Source organism: Rhipicephalus microplus, chromosome 5 (assembly GCF_043290135.1).
Source record: "Rhipicephalus microplus isolate Deutch F79 chromosome 5, USDA_Rmic, whole genome shotgun sequence".
In the NCBI taxonomy this organism is placed as follows: domain Eukaryota; kingdom Metazoa; phylum Arthropoda; class Arachnida; order Ixodida; family Ixodidae; genus Rhipicephalus; species Rhipicephalus microplus.
The window spans coordinates 118,073,446-118,096,304 of NC_134704.1; the positions used below are offsets into that span (position 1 = coordinate 118,073,446).

The 22,859-nt window shown below is 43.9% G+C and overlaps 1 protein-coding gene across 1 annotated transcript in view; it reads right to left on the reverse strand.

Annotated features, from left to right (window-relative positions):
- LOC142817549 (solute carrier family 41 member 1-like) overlaps positions 1-15,626 on the reverse strand; it is a 35,265-nt gene extending 19,639 nt beyond the window's left edge. The window contains exons 1-3 of the mRNA XM_075894585.1: positions 15,294-15,626; positions 12,487-12,594; positions 7,614-7,685 (exon numbers count right to left, since the gene is read on the reverse strand). Of these exons, the coding sequence (XP_075750700.1) occupies positions 7,614-7,685; positions 12,487-12,594; positions 15,294-15,626 (513 nt within the window). The remainder of the gene's footprint in view (positions 1-7,613; positions 7,686-12,486; positions 12,595-15,293) is intronic.
- Positions 15,627-22,859: the final 7,233 nt, after the last annotated feature.

The following is a 22,859-nucleotide window of genomic DNA, read 5'->3' on the forward strand; positions in this document are numbered from 1 at the left end:
TTGCTGAGCGATTGCGTTGTTAAGTTGCGCGGTTTGCTGCGCGTGTTGGGTCATCATCGCGTCTACCATGTCGTCGAGTCTATCGACTCGTTCGCGGAGTTTCTCCTCGCGTTTCTGCGATTTGACGTCGAATTGTTCCGGGTCAAGTGCCTTACGTTTGGTGGGTGCGGGGTGCGCGTATTGAGCCTCCATGACTTCCTCCACTTTCTCGGCTGTACTAGCAGCCGCGTCGGCTGCGACGGGTTTAATTGGAGGAGGAAGAGGAAAGAGAACTGTCGGGGCCTCCCCCTTCAACGTGGCAATTTCGTTTCTTAACCTTGCATTTTCCTGCTTTATTTCTTAGATTATTGATTCGAATTGATCCAATCGTTTCTGCACTAGACTTTCTGGGTCGCTGTTGCGTTTGTAAGCAGAGCTGCCGCGTCTGTCTACATCTGGGTTTCTATCAATGGCAGTCTCGGTCCGCGTTAGCGGTGCGCTGGGCGCGCGTCCGGAGGCGACGTCCACCCACCTCAATTTATGGGGGTCAACCTCTCCTCCGCCTTTGGCTGCAGCTGTGTGGTTGGCTCGGGCCGTCGACGTGCTGCGAGGCTTCGCTGAACGGGGTCGGGAGACGCTGCGAGAGCGGGCTAGAGAACGAGTACGGGAGCGAGTGCGGCTCCGCGCACGGGTCTCCATCGAGGCCGATCGACTGTTGCCGCGACGTCGTCTCGGTGAGTGGCGTCGTCCGTAGCCCTCCTCCCCGTCGTTGACGGTGCTGCTACTGCTGTAGGCGGCCTCAGCCTCCTCGCGCATTCTGTGTTCCCACTGTCGGCGCTTGACTAGGTAGGGTGTCTTGTACTTAGCTTTGCACTTGTGGTCTCCGGTGAGGTGACCCTTTCCGCACAGTTGGCACACCGGCTCGCACCGATGATCGTCGGGCGGGTTACCGCATCCGCACCCACGGCACTTCTTGTCGTTCGGGTTGGGGCACACGTCGGCCCTGTGTCCCAGATGACCACACTCGTAGCACATATCGATATGTTTCTTGTAAAGAGTGCACCTTATCACCATTCCGCCGTAGTTCACGTAACGAGGCACATAGTAGCCGTCGAAAAGGATTATCATGTTGGTCGTGTTTCCCATGCGCTTGGCATGCAGGACGTTCGGGTTGCGGTGGTTAACCAGACTTCTCACGACGTCCGCCGGCTTTTCGTCTAGCGATATGCCCCTGATGAGGCCTTTGGACGTGTTCTCCGGAGCCGCTCTGTAGGCACTCGCTTTGAACGCACGGTCGCCAATTCGCAGCTTGCAAATGCCTCCATATCCTCTAGCACGATCTTCTGACGGCGTGCTTACCACAATAACGTTTTGTCGCTCATTGAGACAGACGCTGTCCTCCTCGGCTACCTCGCGCCCCACCCCTGCAGCGTTGCATATGCAGCAGTGGACGCGGTACTTCTGGTAGTGGGATACGTTGAAGCCATCCCGGGGTCGCATGATGATCTTGTAGTCATCCGTTGGCAGGTTGGGCATTCGGCTCGTCATGGTGATCTTCCGCACGTACTGCGTCGCTTTCTGTATAAACGCCGCCTTCTCGGTAGACGCTGGCGTTGCTTGCTGGTTTTTCGCCGGGTCGGCGTCTCCACCCACCTTCTTTGTGTTTCGTTTGATCTCGCACCATCCCTGCTCTTTTCCGAACTCTGTCGGCGATATCTCCTCCCCTTCGACTTGCACGAATTCCATTTCGGGCGCCGGTGCAGCGGATGGGGCACCCGCTTGCTCCGACGACTTGTCAGGCCTGCCATGCCTTGTCTACTGGCTTGACTGTCGTGCCAGCGTGGCGGTACGGGCAATCTTCGAAAAGTGACCGAAACACGGGCTCACCTGCACAAATGGTATCGGGAGAGACCGCAGGACTTTCGCAGTCACTTGGGAATACTCTGAACTGAATGGCTGGAAAGAAATCGCCGAAAACCATAGAAAATCTGCGGAGCCGATGCGACGCACGTCCGCACACCGTGGCCCCCTTAGCGACCAATCTTGTGAGTCTGAATGAGTTGAATAATCAATGAGAGATTCAACCTCTGCACGTAAACAGGTGATTAGCAATGACCTCACTCTCCAGGCCAAACAGCACTGAACGAACAAAATACTAGTTACTGTAGTTACGATTTAAATATTTACGCGCACTGTGTTTGATATGGCGTGAATATCAGGGTGATACAGTTATGAACGGAGGAAACTCGAAGAATAGGTTACATAGTAGAATATTTATCGTGAGTGAAAACTTGACGCCATTGTTTGAGACCACTGTTTATGCGATTTCTTTATGTGGTTGAGGCCTCATGATAAGCGCGCAAGCGACACTACGCTGACATCAAGCGTGCTTGCGGAAGTAAAGACGAAAGCGCCGGGTTTATGTCACCTTAATCTTTTACTTCAGTTCCCAGTTGCTGCTTCTCATGTGTCTAGATTCGCCTTAGAAAATGTTTCATGTGTAATCTTGCCGGACTAATCTTGACATACTCAACTTTTATATTGATACGCATACTCCCCTAGTACACTTATTTCCCAATTTCTACTCTGTCCACTCATCGATTTCTAGCTGTACTGGATTAGAACTACAGCAGCAGCAATCTTTGACAATAAGAGGTTGTCGCCATGCTTTTCCTTCCACGTTAGCGTTTACATTGAGGCTTGTTTTTTGACACAAAACAGTTTTGCGCCGGGGTCGACTAACATTCCAGTGACGTATTTACGTCACGGAAATAAAGTCGAAAAAAATATTCACAATCAGCAAACAAAAAAAATATTCTTTTAATGACAATTGAAAACATCACCCCAAGGTTTAGGACAACATATTCTGGTCACACTATCCCCTGTGCCATAGTCACCTGTTTTGTACGCTTTTAAAAATACGTCACTTATATCTACCACTGTCCTTTCATGTTCTTGGTATAGAGAGCAAGGCAATATGGCCATCGCATCTGCCATTAGTTTCTTTAACACGTCGTTTCTAAGCATTCTTACCATTCGGTGTGTTCCGTTGAAATGCGATTTTGTCAACGCCTTAACACACCACCAGGTGGCGCCCTAACTCTTACCCCACTCAGTTTGGACTGGCACGGTGAATGGATGTGTTTTTTGGGCGCTCCCGATAGACTGCGCCGATAAGTGGTTTTGCATGTTTCGAGCTTGCTTTTATAACTATAAGGCAACAGTTAAAACCTTTGTAACACCTATTACATTGCACGGCGTTTTCAGGGTCAGTCTCCAGGTATTTACTTGTTTGTGTGTGTTTGTGTTTTTTCTCTTGCCACCTCGTGGGAGAGGTGCACGTACACCGAACACGCAAATTTTTGTAGTAGAGCTTAGACTTCCTTTTTTTCGTAGGGCATGGTTTGTCGTACGCCGTGTTTTTAATTATCGATTGGGACAATTCATAAGGACAATTGGGGTCAAAAATACATGGTTAAAAAGGCTGTAAAATGTTCACGATGGAGGGTGGGTTTGAAAATAGACCCAACTGCAGACGCGAATGAAGTGGAGGCTGCCACCAAGTGTAGGCAAAGTGAGATCGAGGAAAAAAATTGCGAAAATGATGGCTGTCCAGAGTGAACTGCTGATGACAATCACCGAGCTGGAGATCGCGTTGGCGACAGAGCAAGAGAAAACGAAGGCTGAGAGAAAGGCTCAAATCCAACGAGGAGGCACTAGCGAAGGTGAGCAAAGGAGCGGCCGACGGAGAGAATGGTAGAGCACCGGCAACCAGAACGGCGGAGAAGAAAGAGCAAGCAAGTTTGAAAAAAAAACAGCTGTCGGTTCAATGGTCACAAAAGCTAGCTTCAGCGAAGTAGTGGTGGGGCTGGGAGGGGACACAGCAGCTGGCGTCACAGATGCAAGAGAACCCCCTCCCCCGGTGCAGGATGCTCTGGCTGAAAAGTCACAGCACGTGATAATCGCCGGGCACTAGAATTGAAATTGATGTGCAGAAGCAATCAAAGAGAGGGCAAGAGGTGACAAAAAGGTCGCAGTAGGAACGTTCCCAGGACGCAAGCTGGAAGCAGATATGAGGTGAGCGAGAGAAAAACTAAAACTACAGCTGATAGACGAAGCCTCGTGATGAATTCGGGTGGTTTAAGTGATGTCCTAAATGAAGATAAGGCAGGACTAGCAACCACACTGGCAAAAGGAGTCGATGACATGTGCACCATTTCTCTTCAGGTACAGGTAATGATATGCACGATACAGGAGGTACCGGTGCGTGACGACAACCTGCAAAGAGTGGTTGTCAACGCAAACCAAGAGATATGACGGATGAGTCGAAAGAAAGGCTTTGAGGTTGTGGAAATAAACAGAAAGGTGCATAGACGGGGTGGTTTTCAACGAGACAGAATTCACTTTGATAGGAGGCTAGGACATGAGTTGGCTTAGTGACTTGCAGGACGCGCAGTAGCTTTTTTGGGGGGCACGCAGGCCCTTAGGGGTGCAGGATAGCTAGTATCGAGGAAAACAACCAGGGGAGTTCTTTGACAGGTGATATAGACACAACGATTCCCAATAGGCATCAATATTTAAGACACGTAGAGTCCGGGGCAGAAGTCGACCTAGCCACGAGGGCCGAGTCAATTCGCACGTAGGGTGTATTAACATGCAGGGTGGCAGGAATAGGCTGGAGTGGAACAAGGTAGAAGAACAGCTAAAGAGTGAGAGGTCGATGGTATATGGTTTTGCAGAAACACATCTTAGGGGGATGGAACAACCTCCTAACCATCCGGACTACACGCGGGAATATCTTAATAGAACAGATGGCCACTTAAAGGGGGGTGGTATTGGAACATTCATTCATAAAAGTACAGACTGGCAAAGGGTCAAGCAGGCGTGCAAGGAACATTTATGGCTAAAATGAAAAGTGGCAGGGCAAGTGACGCTCCTCGGTTTTGTATACTTGTAGACAGGGGCAAAAAACAGAGAGGAAAGTCAATAAATGGTGCAGTGCAGAGGAACGGACAGTGCAGAGGACTGACGTACTAGGAGAAGAGTTTGAGGTATTTATATAATGAGATATGAATACGCACATAGAAGATATGGATGGATATACTGATCCAACAGGCAGAATGCTAATAGTTGTGGGTGAAAGGCATGATTTAATCATTTCCAACAGTACCGAGAAATGCGAAGGGCAGATAAAATGGGAAGTGGGAAGGCTGCAGTCGACGATAGATTACGCAATAATGTCACATAGGATGTATGATTGACTAAGGGTGATGAACATAGACGAATATGGGTCCAGAAGCTTAGGCAGTGATCACAAACCTATCAAGCTGAGTTTTGGGAAAAAGAGAAATTGGAAAGGCAGCATTACGAGCAACCACATGGTAATATTTATTCAGAAATACATATATATATATAGCAGCTAAAGAGATAGAGAAAATAATCACCGTGGATATTAAAGCAAAGTGGACGTACACAAATATATCTCGATATTTTGAGTTAGAGGTTGCTAAGGTACGAGTCAATTCAGCCGGGAAAAGCAGACAAAAGCTCAAGAGCTGGCGGGATGATGAATGTAAGAATTCATAGTAAGACGTCATGAAGCTTCTAGGGAACACAGGTATGCTAACCAGAGGGGTGAATCGGAAGATGATGTGAAAATAAAGTGGGATAACTTTTTCAGCTCCAGAGGGAAGCACCTGATTTGATCAGTAAAAAGATAAGAAGGAGGCCCAATGAATGGCGGAAGTAGCAGGAAGGTTAGAAAGGCAGCTGCAAACTTTTGGACCCATCTCAATTCTTTGAGTAATAAGGCAAGCACAAACCAGAGGCTTATAGCTACAGTTAAAGGGGTCAGACTAGAAGGGGATGAGGCAATGAAATTTATAGTAACAATGATGACAGAAAAATTTAAACACAAAGACAGCGATGCATGCACCATACCAGATGAGGATGGACCGATTAGCTGAGTGGCTCCCCTGGGACAACGAGAGTGGTAAAGGGCAGAAAAAAAGACTTCCTAATAGCACATCAACAGCCCCTGACGGCATCCGAATCATGGATAATAAAGAAACTAGGACCAAACTTTAAGCAAACATTAAGAGAGGCAGCGAGCAAAGCAATAATGCATGGTGAAGCCCCCGATGGGTCGAAGCTAAGCAGGATGAGCTTGATCTATTAAGTAAAGGGGGCTAAAACCGATATATATTACCACGGTCTCATAACAGTGACATCAGTAGTTTACAGGCTGGTGATGCAGATAGTAAAAAAAAAAGTTTACAGCCATGCGTGGTCAATGACGAGGTGCCGAAGAACTACAAAAATGGGTTTTGTAAACGAAGAATGTTGGAGGACAAACTGTTTTCATTGGTGCATTGTAATAAAATAGCGGAAAAAGAACATATGCCCCTGAGGCTGACTTTTCTAGATATCAAGAGAGATTACAATAGTGCGATTCAAGAAGACTTGTGGAGAATACTGGACACACTAGATGTGGAAGATGCAATACCTAATCTTCTAAAGGACATTTTTTTAAGTATCAAAGTAGTTATCAAATGGGAAGAACAGGTATCTGATCCTATTGAGATACGACACGAGCTTGGACCGGGATATTCCTTGTCACCTTTGTTCTTTATGCTGCATCTCCAGAGACTAGAAGCCAAGTTAGAGGCGAGTCGACTCGGATACAGCCTCTTTTTTTCCAAGCAAGGAAAACACATTGAACAGCCATTACCAGCCTTGATGTATGCAGATGATATAGTAATAATAACAGACAACAAGGGATATCTGCAGAGATTGATAGACATCTCTGATAATGAGGAAGATAGGTTAAATTGGAAATTCTTCAGGGAAAATTTTGCAATCATTGTTAATGATAAGAAAGGCAGTGATCATAAGATACAAGAAGTCACGCAAGAAGTAGTGGATAATTACGAATACTTGGGCGTATGGATAAATAACGGGGCTAGATACCTAATAGAGCACGAAAGATACGCAATAGCTAAGAACACCAGGAATGGAGCTCTAATGAAAAATAGGACACTATGAAACTACAATAGGTATGACGTTGCGAGAGGAACTTAGAAAGGTGTCATGGTTTCGGGTTTGACGTTCGGCAATGCGGTCTTGTGCGTGAACCCAGAAGTTCAAGCTAGATTGGAAAATAATCAAGGTGGCATTGGTAGACTTGCTTTGGAAGCATGCGGGAATACCCCAAATCAGAGGGTACAAGGAGGCATGGGATGTACATTGTTTAACGCATGGTTTAATGCATTGTTTAATGCATGTTTAATGCATGGTTGAATGCATTGCAGGCCTTTTTCAAGATATCGCACAGGCAGGAATTTTATAACCACAGTATGGAATGATGGATAGAAATGCTACACGGAACACCTACTTACACGAAACTAAGTCTAGCAAAAGTAGTGGTTTTCAGTGAAAGCAATGAACATTGCATTGCAGAACTAAATGGTAAAACTATTTATTGGGTTGGTTTTTCATATATTTATTCACATTATATAGTAATCTCAATTAGGACCACTTAATTATTCATGTGAAATATATTCACCCTGCAGTTCAGTATCAAAAGCTTTCGATGATTGTAGCAGTAACTAAATGAGCAAAAATAGGTACGTTACCTGCAAGAGGGCGATGTTTGCAAATATCATGGGTAGTTGTTCGCGAACCCGGTTCAGGTTGCCTAAGTTTGCCTGCGAGATAAATAAAATATACCTTGTAGTATATTGCATTCGGAAACAAGGTTGAACTATTTTAAGTATAGGATATACTCTACTATAAAAGAGCCTAAAAGGGGGCCTGTGACACTATTTGAACACGTATTTATCATTAGTTTTTCTGGTGCTGTGGAACCCACCAATATTGTTGCACACACGACCACGTCAAAATCGACGCAGTTTTAATTTATTTCACAGGATAAACTACCTTTTTTCAAGCTACCGTGACAAACAGCGGCAATTTTTATTATAAGAAGTGACGTCGTGTCATGTGGCGTGACGACAAACACCGTACTATTTTGATTAGCTTGATGCGAGAAATAGCACGCCATATTCATATGGTGGTAGCTAGGCCTACGAGTGAATGCTAAAACAGCAAGAATCTTTTTTATACTTTCTCAGAAAGAAATCATTCCTCTTTCGAAATGATGTGTTTTCAGAACAAAGAACACAACACTTAGCCTGCGAACGATTCTATAGTACACCGGTAACTAAAAGTGGAAACTTGTACCGAGTCTTTAGCGAGCGAAAAATGCAAGGGGCGGTGAACGCCCGCGTTGCCCAATAGAACGCACCTTGCATGCTAACTGAGTACTGACCTTGCCCAAAGCGCATGTGTGTATCTTACATAGTGTGACCATGGTAGCATCTGCTACTCGACGCATGTGGTTTGTAGTAAGCGCGCCATCACGCCCTCAAAAAAAGCAATCAAGAGGTATTGTGTGAAAGCCACCAAGAGATGACATTTTTTAGACGTCCTTATTAGACGTGCGCTGTGATTGGAAGCGGTCTTTGACATCATCAGGTGAGTAACATGTGAAAGAGAACGTTTCTCGTTGTCGTCTGCTAAAGTATTGAACTTTGAGGACTCATAATTTCACTTTCTGTGCACCAATTTTCATCATTCTTGTTGCATTTGTTTCAGTAATCACGGCTACATGCGTTTCAGTGCTAAATAAGGCTGTAGTAAAAGTGTCGCGGGGCCCTTTAAGCCATCTCAGTACATCTTCGGTCCTATGCCCGTATTCATACACGCTCTTTGTCTTGAGCTTGACTTACCGCCACCTTCAATGCCACACAAATGCGTTTACGACAGAATACTACCGTGGGTGACCCTGAAGGCGGCGCTGAGGCACCACCAACGCACGACAACTGGTGCAGTCTCGTGAGCCTCATATAGGCAAAAAAAGCCTACCTTCCCCCCATTACCACACCCCTAAAAAAGCTATGGTTTAGTCTCTGGGGCAATGCACAACAGATCGTGTGTGCTCCCACGAAGTCCCAATGTAGAATACAAAGTACACCCACATTTTATCAAACCTGAAAGCAAACCTATACACTCTATGTGCATCTCGCGCTTTGGAAGGAGTATTTTGTTCTTGCTAAAGCAGAAGAAATTCGTTTTTGAAATATATAAATGGGAAAACTCTGAAATTAATTTCGGTAAAACAGCAGTGACTACGTGTGTTTGATGGGTTCTCGGTAAAACAGCAGTGACTACGTGTGTTTGATGGATTCTTGTTTTCCTAAAGGTAGGAAAACTTTGTTAGTTCTAAGATTCGTTATACTTTTATAAAACTTAACGACTTATAAAACAAAAAAGAGCAGAACCGAGTAAATATACCATTTAGAATTAGCTTGCTGGGACGTTCGGCATCCTAAATTTTAGTGAAGAAGTTTAGAACATTATATTCCATAGTTTCTATTCCAGAAAATTGAAGTGTGTTTTGAAAAGTACGCTCGGTTATAATGCGTTCAAAGTGTAACGCGAGACCAATGTTCTGTCCTTATAGTGCGTATTTCAAAAACCTTGGTGTAAATATTTTATGCGTCATGTAACCCGAAAAGTTCAAATCGTGGATTACTTCAAAGTAAGCGATAAAGCTGAAAGTAGCTTGTGTCAATGAAGTTTTTGCATATAACTGTACACTCTGTAGAGGGTAGCACACTTTCAACCTGAAACATTTATGCGAACTGAGTATCTGTTTTTAGCTTTCTATGCACCCACTACAAGGTGGCAAGGGGAAACACGCCTTAACGTCCGTGATTTTTGTCATCTGTGGCCGGCTTCAAACCACGACGTCATTATGATTATCGGGTGTTATTACACCCGGTGGCAATGTACTCCTGTACCACGCGATTTTTGCAGCGCTATGCCGCGTTATAATATGAAGCCTGTATTCAACGCTCTTGTGTTTGTGAAGCATGAAAGTTGTTTTAACTGCACTTCCAAGTAGAGGAAGTAATTTTAACTGCATTTCAAAGCATCGACGTGGCTGTGTGGCTGAATACTTGCTTGAAAAGAAAATGGCTGGCATTCGATTTTTACTCGGTCCCGGATGTGTTTATTGTTAATTCATTTCATTTGACTCTTGTGTCAATCATGGACAAGATCATAATTTTTTGCTCCCGACGAACGATGCCGGCCCCGATGCAGACGCCAGCATATCTGCGAAAGAACCTTTCTAACGTTACCCCATGAAAAAGTGTGGCTCATCCACGGGAACATTGTAAGGATGTTGGGGCAGTGTTATCAAGCTGACGTGTAGCAAGACCGCGCTGCTAGGACGACTTACTTTTGTGTCCGGATGACCCTTTCTGCAGCAAAGCTACACATTTATTCCTCATATGCCTGGGCGCAAGCTCTAGCTCTTTGTTAAAGTGAACCTTATAAGACTACGTCATGTTTCACACTCTCACCTCCTCATTTCCTCTGTCATCCTCACAAGACTCCTCCTCGCCCTAACTTCCCTTCCCACCTTCTTGCTATAATATATAATATTATGCATGGTTAAGGAAAATTCCTGCATTCAGTATGCGCTAGAGCCGTCATTTCAACATCTTGTCTTCAATTCTGCCCTACTTTCTTCAGTGATTATGTATGCGTGCTTCATACCCTCTCCTTCAAAACAAGCGAAAAGTAGTAGAGAGAACTTTGAAAGCGGGCATGGTGGTGATAAGGAGGCCGCCATTCCGAATTGGGTTCTTCAAAGGAAAACAGGCATTCCCTCAAAACGAAAAAAAATGTGAGGGCGTGGAGTTGGAGGGGTAGATGCATCACTGAAATATGAAATATATTATGATTATGCTTAATTCATTCTCAATCTGACGGAGGCCACACGTGTAAATTGTACGTCAGAAATTGATATAAGGGCTCCACTGTCATCAGTTTTTGTTGGGTATGTACTATGTCATATTGCATGGATTCAAGTACCCCCTTGAAAAAGTTCATAACTAAGTTATGACTGCGTATTTTCTTTTCTTGCGATTGGAAGTTTGCTTTGGCACAACGCTTCAACTTAGCGGGTCATGACTTCGATGACCTCTAAAGAGATACTAAAGGCAACTATTAGGTCGACGTTTACTGTATAAGTATTGGTCCATAAACCTCGTGTGTTACTTTTATTTTGAAATGCCTATTTTGAAATGCCTATTTTGAAATGAAATCACGTTTTAGTGGTCCGCAACAGGTTAGCACACTTCAAATTACTCGCTCAAGAAGTGGAAAGTCCAGACAAATTCACGTCGCTGTTGCAATGCACAACGTTGCCCGTCTTTCTAGCAGCAGATCGAAAGCAGTGGGAGCCACAGCAGAAATTACGGCCATAGATCAACTTCCCGCTTTTGGCTCCAAGATTGTAGACGTTTTTTGGTTCAACTGTGCCCCGCTATATTGTACCATCTGTCCAGTGTAACTACGCGGAAATTGTATTTTTGAACCACTCGTGCCATTCCCCATAGTCTGCCGGTTCTTTTTCCATTAATCAAACAGAAACAAAAAGCAGTACTTTATTGCGTATTTTGATGCACGGAAGATTCTTTATTTAGTGCAGTTAAACAAATTACTAGAGAATAACTGTACGTGGTTCATCTGATGTAATCGAGATCATTTTAAGAATGTCTGACTGCGGCGCTTGTGTTCTTCTGGATTTACCCTAATTTCACGGTAAGTAGCGCACTGTCATTGATAAAAATGTCGTTTTAGATGCTGTCATGCATTGAGCTTTTTTTCTGGCGAAAATTGTTAATTTACATTAGTGTCCCTTAAATTTTACAAACATAAATTCCAGTATGCATGCCAAGTTGTGTAGACGAATCTGTGTCTATTGCATTGTTTTTGCGATAAAATGTGACTAAAGGTATGCTAAGTGGCGATAGTAGCATCAAATTTGAATGACTTCCAAAGCGTCACCATTATTTTGTGCCTGTTTACAGAGCGCTGAAGGGTTTTACAATTTTATTCCTTTAACAAGCACACCTGAATTAGTGAACTTCGCTTCTCTTTGGGGCCACACTGGTTCAAATAATGATTGCATTTGTCTAGTAACTGTACTTAACTAGCTTCAGGATACCATCTTATAGACGATTCCTCTTCACATCTTCTGAAAATTGTGCGAAATAACAGTAGTGAAGCGGGAAACACGCCTATGGACAAGACTTAAAATCCATGAAACTGCGAGTATTAGGGTAAATCAGATATTTCAGTTAGGCATCTTAAAGTGTGCCTAAACAAGAAACAATGGGTTCGTTGTTTTATGAGATGCAAACATCAAAAGGAGCTTATGCTATGGAAGACGCCATCGAAAATCAGTAAGTTTGTAATTTAGGTGAGGGTGTGATTAAAACTCAAGCATGATACTCTACAGAGCAACTGAAAGCTACAGTCTCACAGGCACGCATGAAAACGTACATTCGATTAGTGCAAGTGAAATAGACAACGAGGACATGAATTAGTTCTGTATTATGTGGGTCAAAGAGTGGCACACTGAATGCGCGCCTGGGTGCTAAGCCTCGCCACCAGGGTCTGCTCCAGGTTGCCGTTGAGTCCCAGCAAGGGTGGAATGACCACGAATATGTGATGCACTATCACATACACCGGCCACTCCTGCATTGTTGAAATGAGAACATACAGAGCAGGCTCAAACAAGGTGTAGTCGCAAAACAGAATGCGGTGGCCCCGAACACCAATAAAAGTTCGAAAATTTTTCTCTCTCAATTGTTTGCATCTTATTACAGAGGAGCTAAACTCAACAAATGTCTCTTAAGCTTTCCTGTGAGCAATCAAACGATATTGCTATGATTTAGTCCAGCTTGAAAATTTCTAGAAATTTTCGGTTGTGATCAGTAAAACCCATATCCACGTGTCGTACTAAAACTTGAGCGACCGCCTCATGCTGCATTGCGTGTATAAGCAAAAACTATACATTTTTATTTTAGTAAGGGTAAAATCTGTTTTACTAACCATTCGACCAGAAAGCGTAAGCATATCATATGTGGTCACTTTTTACATTGAAAAAAAAAAACAGATTTCAGTTGTACCATACATCAAAACAAAGCTTTAATTAGAACTTTTAAAACAATGCAAATAGTTTTTATCAATTCAATTTGTTGAAACTTCATTTACGAAGACCTAATGATGGTTTAAATTGGATAGCTACTCAACCCAATAAGTCCGCCTATTTTTAGAAGGTAGTTGCTTTTGGTCAGCCACTTTGTATATATTAAATACATGGCCGTCAAAAACAGTAACCACAATCTGTTTGGTCGTGCTTAAGGAGGCAAAAAGTTCGCTGCGATTTCCTAACTAAATTCATAAGTTGCAACTAGAACCATTCACTTTGAAATGCGAGGTAATACAATTACTGTGAATAAAGGATACTGGAACTACGCAATACAACAGTTTATATTCCGCCCTATTACCGCAGGTAGTGCAGTGCAGTTTTAAAGGGCGCGATGGGGAACAATTTATCAATTTGAAGGTTTCAAAGCTTGACATTATGCGAATATTCAATTCAGGGTATGTGATTAGGACTGTGCTAGGAAATATCTTACACGTTACTTTTGTTTTGCTGAAATACTTGAAGGAATTGTTAAAAGCGACACGCACACGACCAGTGCATGAACGTGAACTCAGTGGAGTGTTTAGTGTCGTAAATACGGGTTGCTCTCGTTTTTATAGAATGAAGTTTTGGTACGCTCCATTGCGCTAATCCTGCAGTGAAGGCACGTCAAGCATGTCATAAGACCTTATTTTTTAGCAAGTTTCTTCTGTCGAAAATGCTATGGCGCTGGCATTGTGTGATATAGAAGCAACGCATCGCGTTTCACCGCCAGCCATCCGGAAGTTGAGTACTGCTCGAATGTTTTGATGAAACTGCAACAAATTCATGGACGAATCTAAAAATGATGTAGTGGCTCAAGTCAATAGTTGCATATATAGCATCATAGGAGTGCGTACAAGAGAGATACAGGGACGCGGCATTCCATTATTCACCTCAAAGGGTGTTTGTAGAGTCTGCCTCACACGTTCGTCCAATTATGAATACACTGGTAATTTTAACTATTGGCAGCTGAAGACACCTGACGTTGCATTTCAGAAACTGTCTACTTCCTGTCTTCAACTCAGGCTAGCCTTTGAGTGAAGGAAGTCTCAGCATAATTTCCAATTTCTTAAGCCATTGTAAAGCACGTTGTCGTTTGGATTTTGCCAACGAAGAGGGAGGGGGGGGGGCGAGTTCACTCTCGCACTAAATGGGCAACCCTACCCACGACCACGATAGGATCTCTAGATTTATCGGTTTTACCTCAAATGTTTTTTTGCCAAGGTGCACCACAACTGCGCTGACCTATTTCCGTCACTGATGTCGCACAAAATATATCCTAACCAATGGCAAACTTCTCCCCGGGTTTCGAACATACAACCTCCCATGCCATAGTGGGCGGAACAAAACCACTAGACCATGGAGTGTACGTTGTCCAGCTTTTCATGTACATGATAGGTCGTTCAGCGCGTTCACATCTGTAACAAAATGGCCCGCAAGACGTGCATTGGGCACGCGGTAAAGGTCGTTGTCCTGTGTCTGAAGATGCGCGCGTGTCTTCACAAAACGCGGTCGTTCATGCATGCCCGCTAATCTCGTGATTACGGCGCTATGTACCTCTTGCACTTCCACGGCAAGATTGCTTTTAAGTTACAGTAGTTAAGGAGAGCACGAAGGTTACTTCGCTAGCGACTCCAACCGAGTTTATCCAAAGCTGCTCACACACGAACAAGTAAGAATCCTATCCGTGACAGTTGTTACTCTGCACGCGTCCCGTGTATGCTTCTTTTGTGCGTGCCTTCTCCTTGAGCTGCACGCTGCAAGTTTCGAACTGCATGCCGTTCCTTGCGTGACAGTATAATTTGTTTCTGTAGCATAGATTCCTTATATTCATTCGCCTTTGTGCACTAACAAAAGAAAATAAACTGTCTACTGCCTCTGTTATGACGCGTTTCTCTTTCTTGATATGCTGATTCCCAGGCAGAGAGATCAGCCATGTTTTCTCACATATTCTACTTTTATTTGTACTCTCGTTTTCTTCCTTTTTTTTCATGGAGCGGCTCCCATTGCGGCCTCACAAAATATTCACAATTGAGAGATTGCGCCCACTTGTTTCTGGCTGTTTAAATTTTTTCTTCGTTTGTGAGTGTCTCCCTTGTTACAACAATGCATTTTAATATTTCACAACGTTTATCGAAATTCTTTATGAAGGTTTTATTTTGAGTGACTCAGTAGTTCGCTGTTACACTCAAGCCATTTTTACCTTGACCACGTCGAGCAGGATGCCAGCCAAGGTGGAGCCGAAGCCAGCCAGGATAAAGGGCACGAACACCTGGAGCGCCGTTGAGGTCAGCTGAGCGTTCATCGTTCGTTCACCAGGACTGGCGCTCCCAATAGCCGTGTGTGGCACACTTGCACGGCCGATAAGGGCAGTGCCAACGCAGGCGTCAATCGAGAGGGGTGCGCCCGTCTTGGACGGACAAGGATCCGGCGTTGGTGAAAGCATGAACGACACCTGGCCAATCTCACGAGCAGGCAACGACAAGCTTACATCGTCGTTGCGAGTGCCCTGACGGCCTTCCTCCGACGGTACCATTGTGGATGGCCGCATTGCCGCTACAGTGCATAAGCGATGCAAAAACTGCAATCTTCTGCCTTCATTTTACGCAATACTGCCGCTTTGTGGAGACATCACGGGACTAGCTTCAAAATATCGTGAGACTTGGTTTAACCGCTTGTGGGTAAGAGCATGTAGGCACTATGCTAAACCTATTTAGACTTTCCGAATGGTGCCTAATATAGACCCTTTTCAAAGTTGTAAAGTTTGCTTTCCTGCTATGTGGCTTGAGCGAATATTGGTGGCTTGTCATTCTGTCCGGATAGCTTGTTTAAGCGGGCCTCGCGTAGGCAATAATGGGAAAAATGTCGAGTCGCCTCTCAAAATTAAGCACTCATAATAGACAAGACCGAGCACGCTCAACAATGACTCAGGCGTGCGCACGAATGGGGCAGAAGGGACGGCGGTGCCCCCTAGTCACCTAAGAGGAGGCGCAAGATCTGCTCCTTACATTGACTCGGGAGTGGGGCGCCCTGCTAGCCACACAAGAGGGAGATCGTAAAATCGGCCCCCAATATTGACCTAATAGAGAGGGCGGTGGGCTCATCAATGGACCTCCGCCTCCCTGACTACGAGCGCTACGCATGTCCATGACTAGGACCTAGGACCACGTCTCCGCATGAAGCACGACAGGCACCACTATTACTTATTGAAAAGAAAAGCAGATCAGAGAAAGCGCCCTTGCGAATTATGAAAAAGTTCCATTGGGTCTTGCGGCTGCACATCAGAAACGATTTGAAATGCAGGCGCAAAGTAACACACGAAATGACATACCAGCGCTAACTATGCTATCTGGTTTGCGATCTCGTGTCTTATTTTTAGCTTACGTTGCTCGTGCTGCATTCCCCTTCAGTTATAGGATGGTCAAACGCTGTCAGGCCTAAACGCCGACGTACCGCCACTAGTTTAGTGAACTCTCGCTAAAGTGTCAATGTCAGCAGTAGTGAGCGTCTCAGGCAATGTATCTGTTTTCAACCGTGTGATAGAAACAAGGAAGCCTCAAAGTGCAATATGTTGGTGGGCTAGGCTGCTTGCTAAAAACATTCATATGTATGAACCCAAAATAACATAAATAGAAAGGGAAAGTCTATATAAATTCGTTTTGGAAGGTCGGTCGTGGTAAAACCATGTGAAAAGTTTCATAGCACATGCTTGATTTTGTGTTCTTCCTAGAAGGAGTGGCCTGTCATTTTTCTTTCGGTTCATGCTGTTTCCCTGCTCATGTTATCAAAAAGTGCCACGAGGTTTTCCTTTGTTATGAGCGCTGTCAAACAAGAGGTCATCATCTGCTCCCCGCAGTTGGGACTGGATTGTTATACTAAATGTGTTACTTCATGCAGTATTCTAAGACGCACACTTTCGAAAACACACAGTCGTGATAATTCACAAAGCTATAGCGTAAGATGCGTTCACTCGTCCACGATTCCCGGTGGTCAGGAACTGCGTCCACATTAAAAGAGCGTGGTTCTTCGATAGCGAAATATTTCGGAGGGTGTAAGGATTGGAAAAAGCGATGTTTGTGGTGTAGATTCTTTTCACGGGTGAGCATTTCATTGTGATCCTCAAACGCCGTGTATACGGGAAGAGAGGGAGATATAAAAATCTCTCTCAAGGAACGCGCGATAACAATGATGCTGTCTCATTCCACTTCATTGAAATATAAATTTGCTCTTTCGCCTACGTGATTTGCCAATGTAATGGTGAACAGTATTTTTATGTTGTTGGTACAAAGAAAATACATTGAATTGAGCGTAATTGCTCAAGATTAGCTTACCCCCCTTTTACCTACTTCTCGTGATCCTGGCAAGTTTGATCAAATAAAGACTTACTGGCGTAAGCGTGTCAATTTATGGAGAGTGCAGTTTTATAGCAAAAGACTGTAACTCAGACATTAGTATAATAGTAAGTGCCACATTCTAAATCATTGAAAAGAGGGTGGACAGAAAGTTCACGAGCGACATTCGTTTTCTTCTACCCTCACACACGCACGCGCGTACCCAGGGCCACACATACCCACACATGCGCACACACTAAAGCACACACACACTTAACACATACATATACATACGACACACACACACACAGACACTTCTTGGGAATCAATAAATTAAATTTACATGCAAGGCCGTATCTGCCAGTTATTATTGCCGAATATCAGTCACACAATCCACCTTCTTCATTTGCTGTGCTGCCCTCTGGCGTTTTGGTAGGGCTTTTCCAGAAAAAAAACCTCTTAACCTAATGTTTACCGGCATTTCAACTAGAAGGGTACGTGCGATATCTAACGACATTTCAACTAGAAGAAGGGTGCGTGCGATGGAGCGCCATAATAAAGTCCGATTCACAATTGTAGAATTACGACGAAGAGGGATGCATAAGCTTTCATTTACGTTATGTAGAAGCGTTACGTCCCGTAGCACAAGTGAACAACAAAATTGTAGGACTCAAAAAGACCATACTTTGTTCGCTGAACATCGTAGGTGCGCGCTTACTTTTCCTAAGCTAGTTATGAGCCAGCGAGAAACATGTGTTTACCGGTAGTGGTTCCCAAATGCCACGTGGATATATTGTGAAAGATTACTACCAGCAGCGTATCTAAAGCAACGCGAATTTGCTGTGTAGAGTAAGATTTCGATAACGGCATTTGCAGTTGTGGCGAACAGTGCATTTCCTGGGAAGAGTTCAAATGTGTGAGCTTATTACCATTTGTACCCAGTTTTGAATCGTGAAAGCGGACAACGTAAGCACGCAAAGCCTGACCGTTACCTCGGTTGGGTTTACTCGGTTGAGTTTACTTGTCCATGGTACCACTACCAAGCGGAGAGTACAGCATGTGTCAGCGTAGTCGTGCGTTTAAAAATACTGACCGGGAAGTGCTGTCCTGTAGCATGGTTCATAAGGGGGATTAAAGTTAAATGAGATTTCGAGTGATGTTTCATTACTTGTGAAATTGTAAACGTTACAGATCATATTTTCTCGCCTCTTTCGACTGCCTTATGGTATGAACATAGCATAAAAAGTGACTGCTTCGAGAGACTTGCAGGGAGGATAATACGGTGTCTCTGTTCTGGCAAAAAATGACCATTGTTCAGCCCCTAATGCCCTGGACTTGAGTGTCAGTAAGGCAAAAGATAATCACCTTTTTAAAGCAATGGCTGAGCCTCTTCTGGACTAGAACGCTCCTTGTGACGATGCGGGAACGGAACACAGGTGCTGGCACGGATGCAGTCTTCTTCTTTTGCGTCTGCTTCCTCGTGTAACGCGTGTCTTTATCGTGATTTCTTCTTCACGTTTTAGTGCATCCATCGCAGCACGTGCTCTTCTTCTGCCGAAAAAAATTGCTCATCTTAGACAGAGTGGCGCAACACTGGTTAACAGCAGAGGTGGTGTACTGGTCGTAGATTGGAGCAGTAAATTCAATAAGTCTGTTTATTGAGTTTGACACCAGATAATTTACCCACCGTTGTTATTTCATCCCCCTGTGTACAAGTCGGAGGAAACGTTCCGTTCGGACAAGATTAAGTTGAACTAGACGATCGAGAGACGGGGTGTGGATTTATGAATGTTACAGCTTTTGTGCGCCGCACGGCAAGTTATACTTGCACTGCTATACGAAATGTGATTATGCTTTCTCTCTTTTCTTTGGCTCTCTTTCGTGTGTTTATGTTCTTGTAAGGTTTGATGATGCTGATGCTGATCTGAAATGAATGGCAATCACCGACAAAGGGGAATAGCCCAAGAACCGGGTGGCAAGATACCGAAATGAAACTAAAAGCAATGTGAAAAATTACTTTAGAAATTAAATTGCAAAAAAAACCTTTCTCACTGCATTTTTTTTCTTTGTCTCTGTATTTTTTTCACTCATCAATTCTTCTCTGTTTTCGCTTTTTTGGCTCTCCTTTCAATCATTAACTTTGGTCTCTTTTTGCTTCTCAGACACTCGTCTTCTAACTTTTGAGCTATTTCTTCCATTTGTTTTTTCTTTCTTCTTCACTTTTCCTCACCTTTTTTTATTTTTTCTGACCTTCAGACTCTCGACTTGTATCTTTGTCTTCATAGCTTTTTATTATTTGAAATATTTACACTTCAATTTGTTTTCGCACTCTAACTCTCTATTTTTTTCATCTGTACCGGTCCTTGCCTTCTCCTCTCACCCTTATTGTCACTTTTCTTTCCTACCCGTTCGCCGTGCTCTTCTATTGACCGTGAGATCGAGTGGAGTCACCGCCTGGCGGCAACTGTCTGAAGCGCGCAGTTAGTGCCGTTTTCATTTATTCAGAAAAAGTGCACGAGGACCACCTCTTCAAGAACTGGGCTTGAAATTATCAGAACCTGCTCTTTTTTTTTCTTTTGGAGCCTCTACATTCGGGTACAGACAAGGAGATGTTTTATTAGCCATTCAGGAATACATCACTGTGACTAAACGATTTTATTGCTAAATAGGGGGCTCACTAAATATTTTTCAAATTCGCCATTGGAACTTGAAATCATAACTAAATAACTAGCGTTTCCAGGAATGAAGCAATTGGGAAAGTATTGGGCGAATTCACCTTATAATCGGCCAATATCCTCCATTGGGTACGAGTGATGAGCAAAGGAAAACAACAACAACAACAACAAGTTTAAATTGCTCCGTGCGTCGTCTGCTAGCCATGTCGTGTTTCCATGTGTGCGTACGTTATGCATTCTCAAGGAGTGATTTGTCCGGTCATGTTAGTGCGAGTGCAACTGCTTGATTGTATGACTTGAAGGACGTACGAAAGAATATGGCCTTCCTCGGCTGCTAATACATAGATCGATGATTGATATGTGGGCTCGAACGTCACAAAACCACCATATGATTAGGAGAGACGCCGTAGTGGAGGGCTCCGGAAATTTCGACCACCCGGGGTTCTTGCTAATGCATTGTAATTAGATCAGCGAGTGCAACTTTTCACAGTGCTGTTGATTCTCGTCGTGCCGTCCATTTACTGAAGTTATTTCAGAATAGGTGCCACTTTCCACTTCAAGCACATTCGAAAGTTCTCCTGACATCTTCTCAAACATTTGTACTAATAAATGACGTGTGCATGCAGTGTTTAGGGTCTTGCTTCTAAAGGAAAACGAGGCTCCAGGCTACACTTCTGCATGCTCTTTGCAGGTGCACAACTACAGCACTGTATTTTATAGAATATGCGAGGTGCCTTGGATGAGCCTATATGTCCATGGTGCCCCTACACAGAAATATTACAATCACAAAAACTGGGACCCTTCTGTACTTTCACTGTTCTTAAAACGAAGTTACCATAAGCAACCGTGTGCTTACACTTACGAATGCTTTAAATAGCCCAAACATTCAAATTTAATTCAAACGGCATTACTTACATTTACTATTGCAAAATTTCGCTGAAAAACTCATCTTTCTTTACATTGTCTGAGCTTTTGTGTAGCAATGTTATCGGCCGACGGAAGGCAGTGGTGATTTTTTTGAAAAAAAAAGGACTTGTCCTAAAAAAATAAGAAGACTTTTGATGTAGCACTATTAGGCAGGTATTATGCATCGATGAAAGCTTTCTCCTGAATACTTATGAGGTTTTTATATCGACTGGTGCACGAACGCGTGCATATACGTGGTAAAAGCAGTGGGGCGCAAAACACTGTCAGCCACTAATCTTTCCTGGACAGACTAATCGACTGTATCACATATCATGGTGTACAAAAGGAGAAAAAATTATCATTTGCGTATAAAAGCAAATAATGATATTGAACTCATCGCACAGATATGCGTGCTTCCTACTATCTTTCTTTCTTTTTCGTTGTATGCAGGTGAGAAAGAGGTAAGTAAGTAGTTCCGTTCTACTACAGCAGAGTGTAACAGGCGGAACACAAACTAAACACAAACGAACAACACAGGCAAAGCGTGATTTAGTGCGAAAGAGCACCGAGAGTCACCCACTGCGAACATCCTTTTGAAAGGCAGAATGTGCTTTGCTCGCTGGCTATAGTAACCTTACATAGGCTTCGTGTACCGATTCAGTAGAGAGGAGCGGAGATAATACCAATCAACTGCGATCCACACACTCTACTCGCCGACAATAGTCTCAGTCCACAGGCAACGAAGCGCCACTGCGTGTATGTATACGCGCCGCACACCGCCTATGCAAACGTGCACGGAGGTTGCCCGATCTCCCCACGTATACAAGGATAACTTCTGCTCTACCATCGTGCCTGATATTCAATTTTAAACGGGGAAATAAAGAACAAGAAGCCTGGTTTGACAAATGATCTAAATGCTCACCTACGTATGGTGCATGCGCGGGTTCGAACCTCGCATCAGCAAAGATTTTTTTCCTCCCGGAATTACCTGTTTTCCCTTATCTTCCTATCCTTCCCTGGCGTCCTTTTTTTTTCTGTCTCTCTGGACTTGTTTTTTTCATGTAGTTTACTTTTCATGAAACGGTACTCAGTATGGGTTAACTCACACATCTTTTTCAGGGCGACTTCGTTGCATACTCGTTATCTCAACTATGTTTTGCAACGTTGCTGTCGCGTATACCACCACGTAACGTACAACGACTCAAAAGATAGAGTACCCTAAGTGTTTAAAATAGACTCCAGCAAATATATGAAACTACAACAGAAGAGCTGTGAGTCGAGATTTTAATGAAAAAAATGTCTTCTTCATTTAGTTTACATTTCTTTTTCATGCATAATGCAAGGTATAAGCATGGGCAAGAACTCAAAAAGCACAAGGTTGACAAGATCCTGCTCTTCGTTTGTCATTCGAAAGTTTGGCAGATCCAACTTACTTAGAAAATCGGCGTTATGAGAAGGATGTTTATGGAAGAGCGTTAGCTATACACGCTCGACATGTATCGCCACCATGAACTGTGGTAGGTTGAAGTGTTTCCTAAGCACGCGATGATGGTTACGTGCGCACACATCGCCAACGAGCGTACATCTGCCACGCATCTTCGTCGTTCCTGTGCCAATGGGTCATGAATACACGTCCAGTGGGCTGTTGACACCTCCTTAAACTGGACCGAATCACTCTGAAATGTCAGCACCATCAGCGGAAGTACAGTTGTTCCTTTAATCGTTCATTATTGCGCCAATAAGAGGCCTATGTACACTGAAGTATGACATATAGTTCACTTGCTTGGACTTGTTCATGTCTGTTATGAAAGAGTGGTCATTGGCACCTCCATTTCTCGCCGTGGGCATGAGATCTTG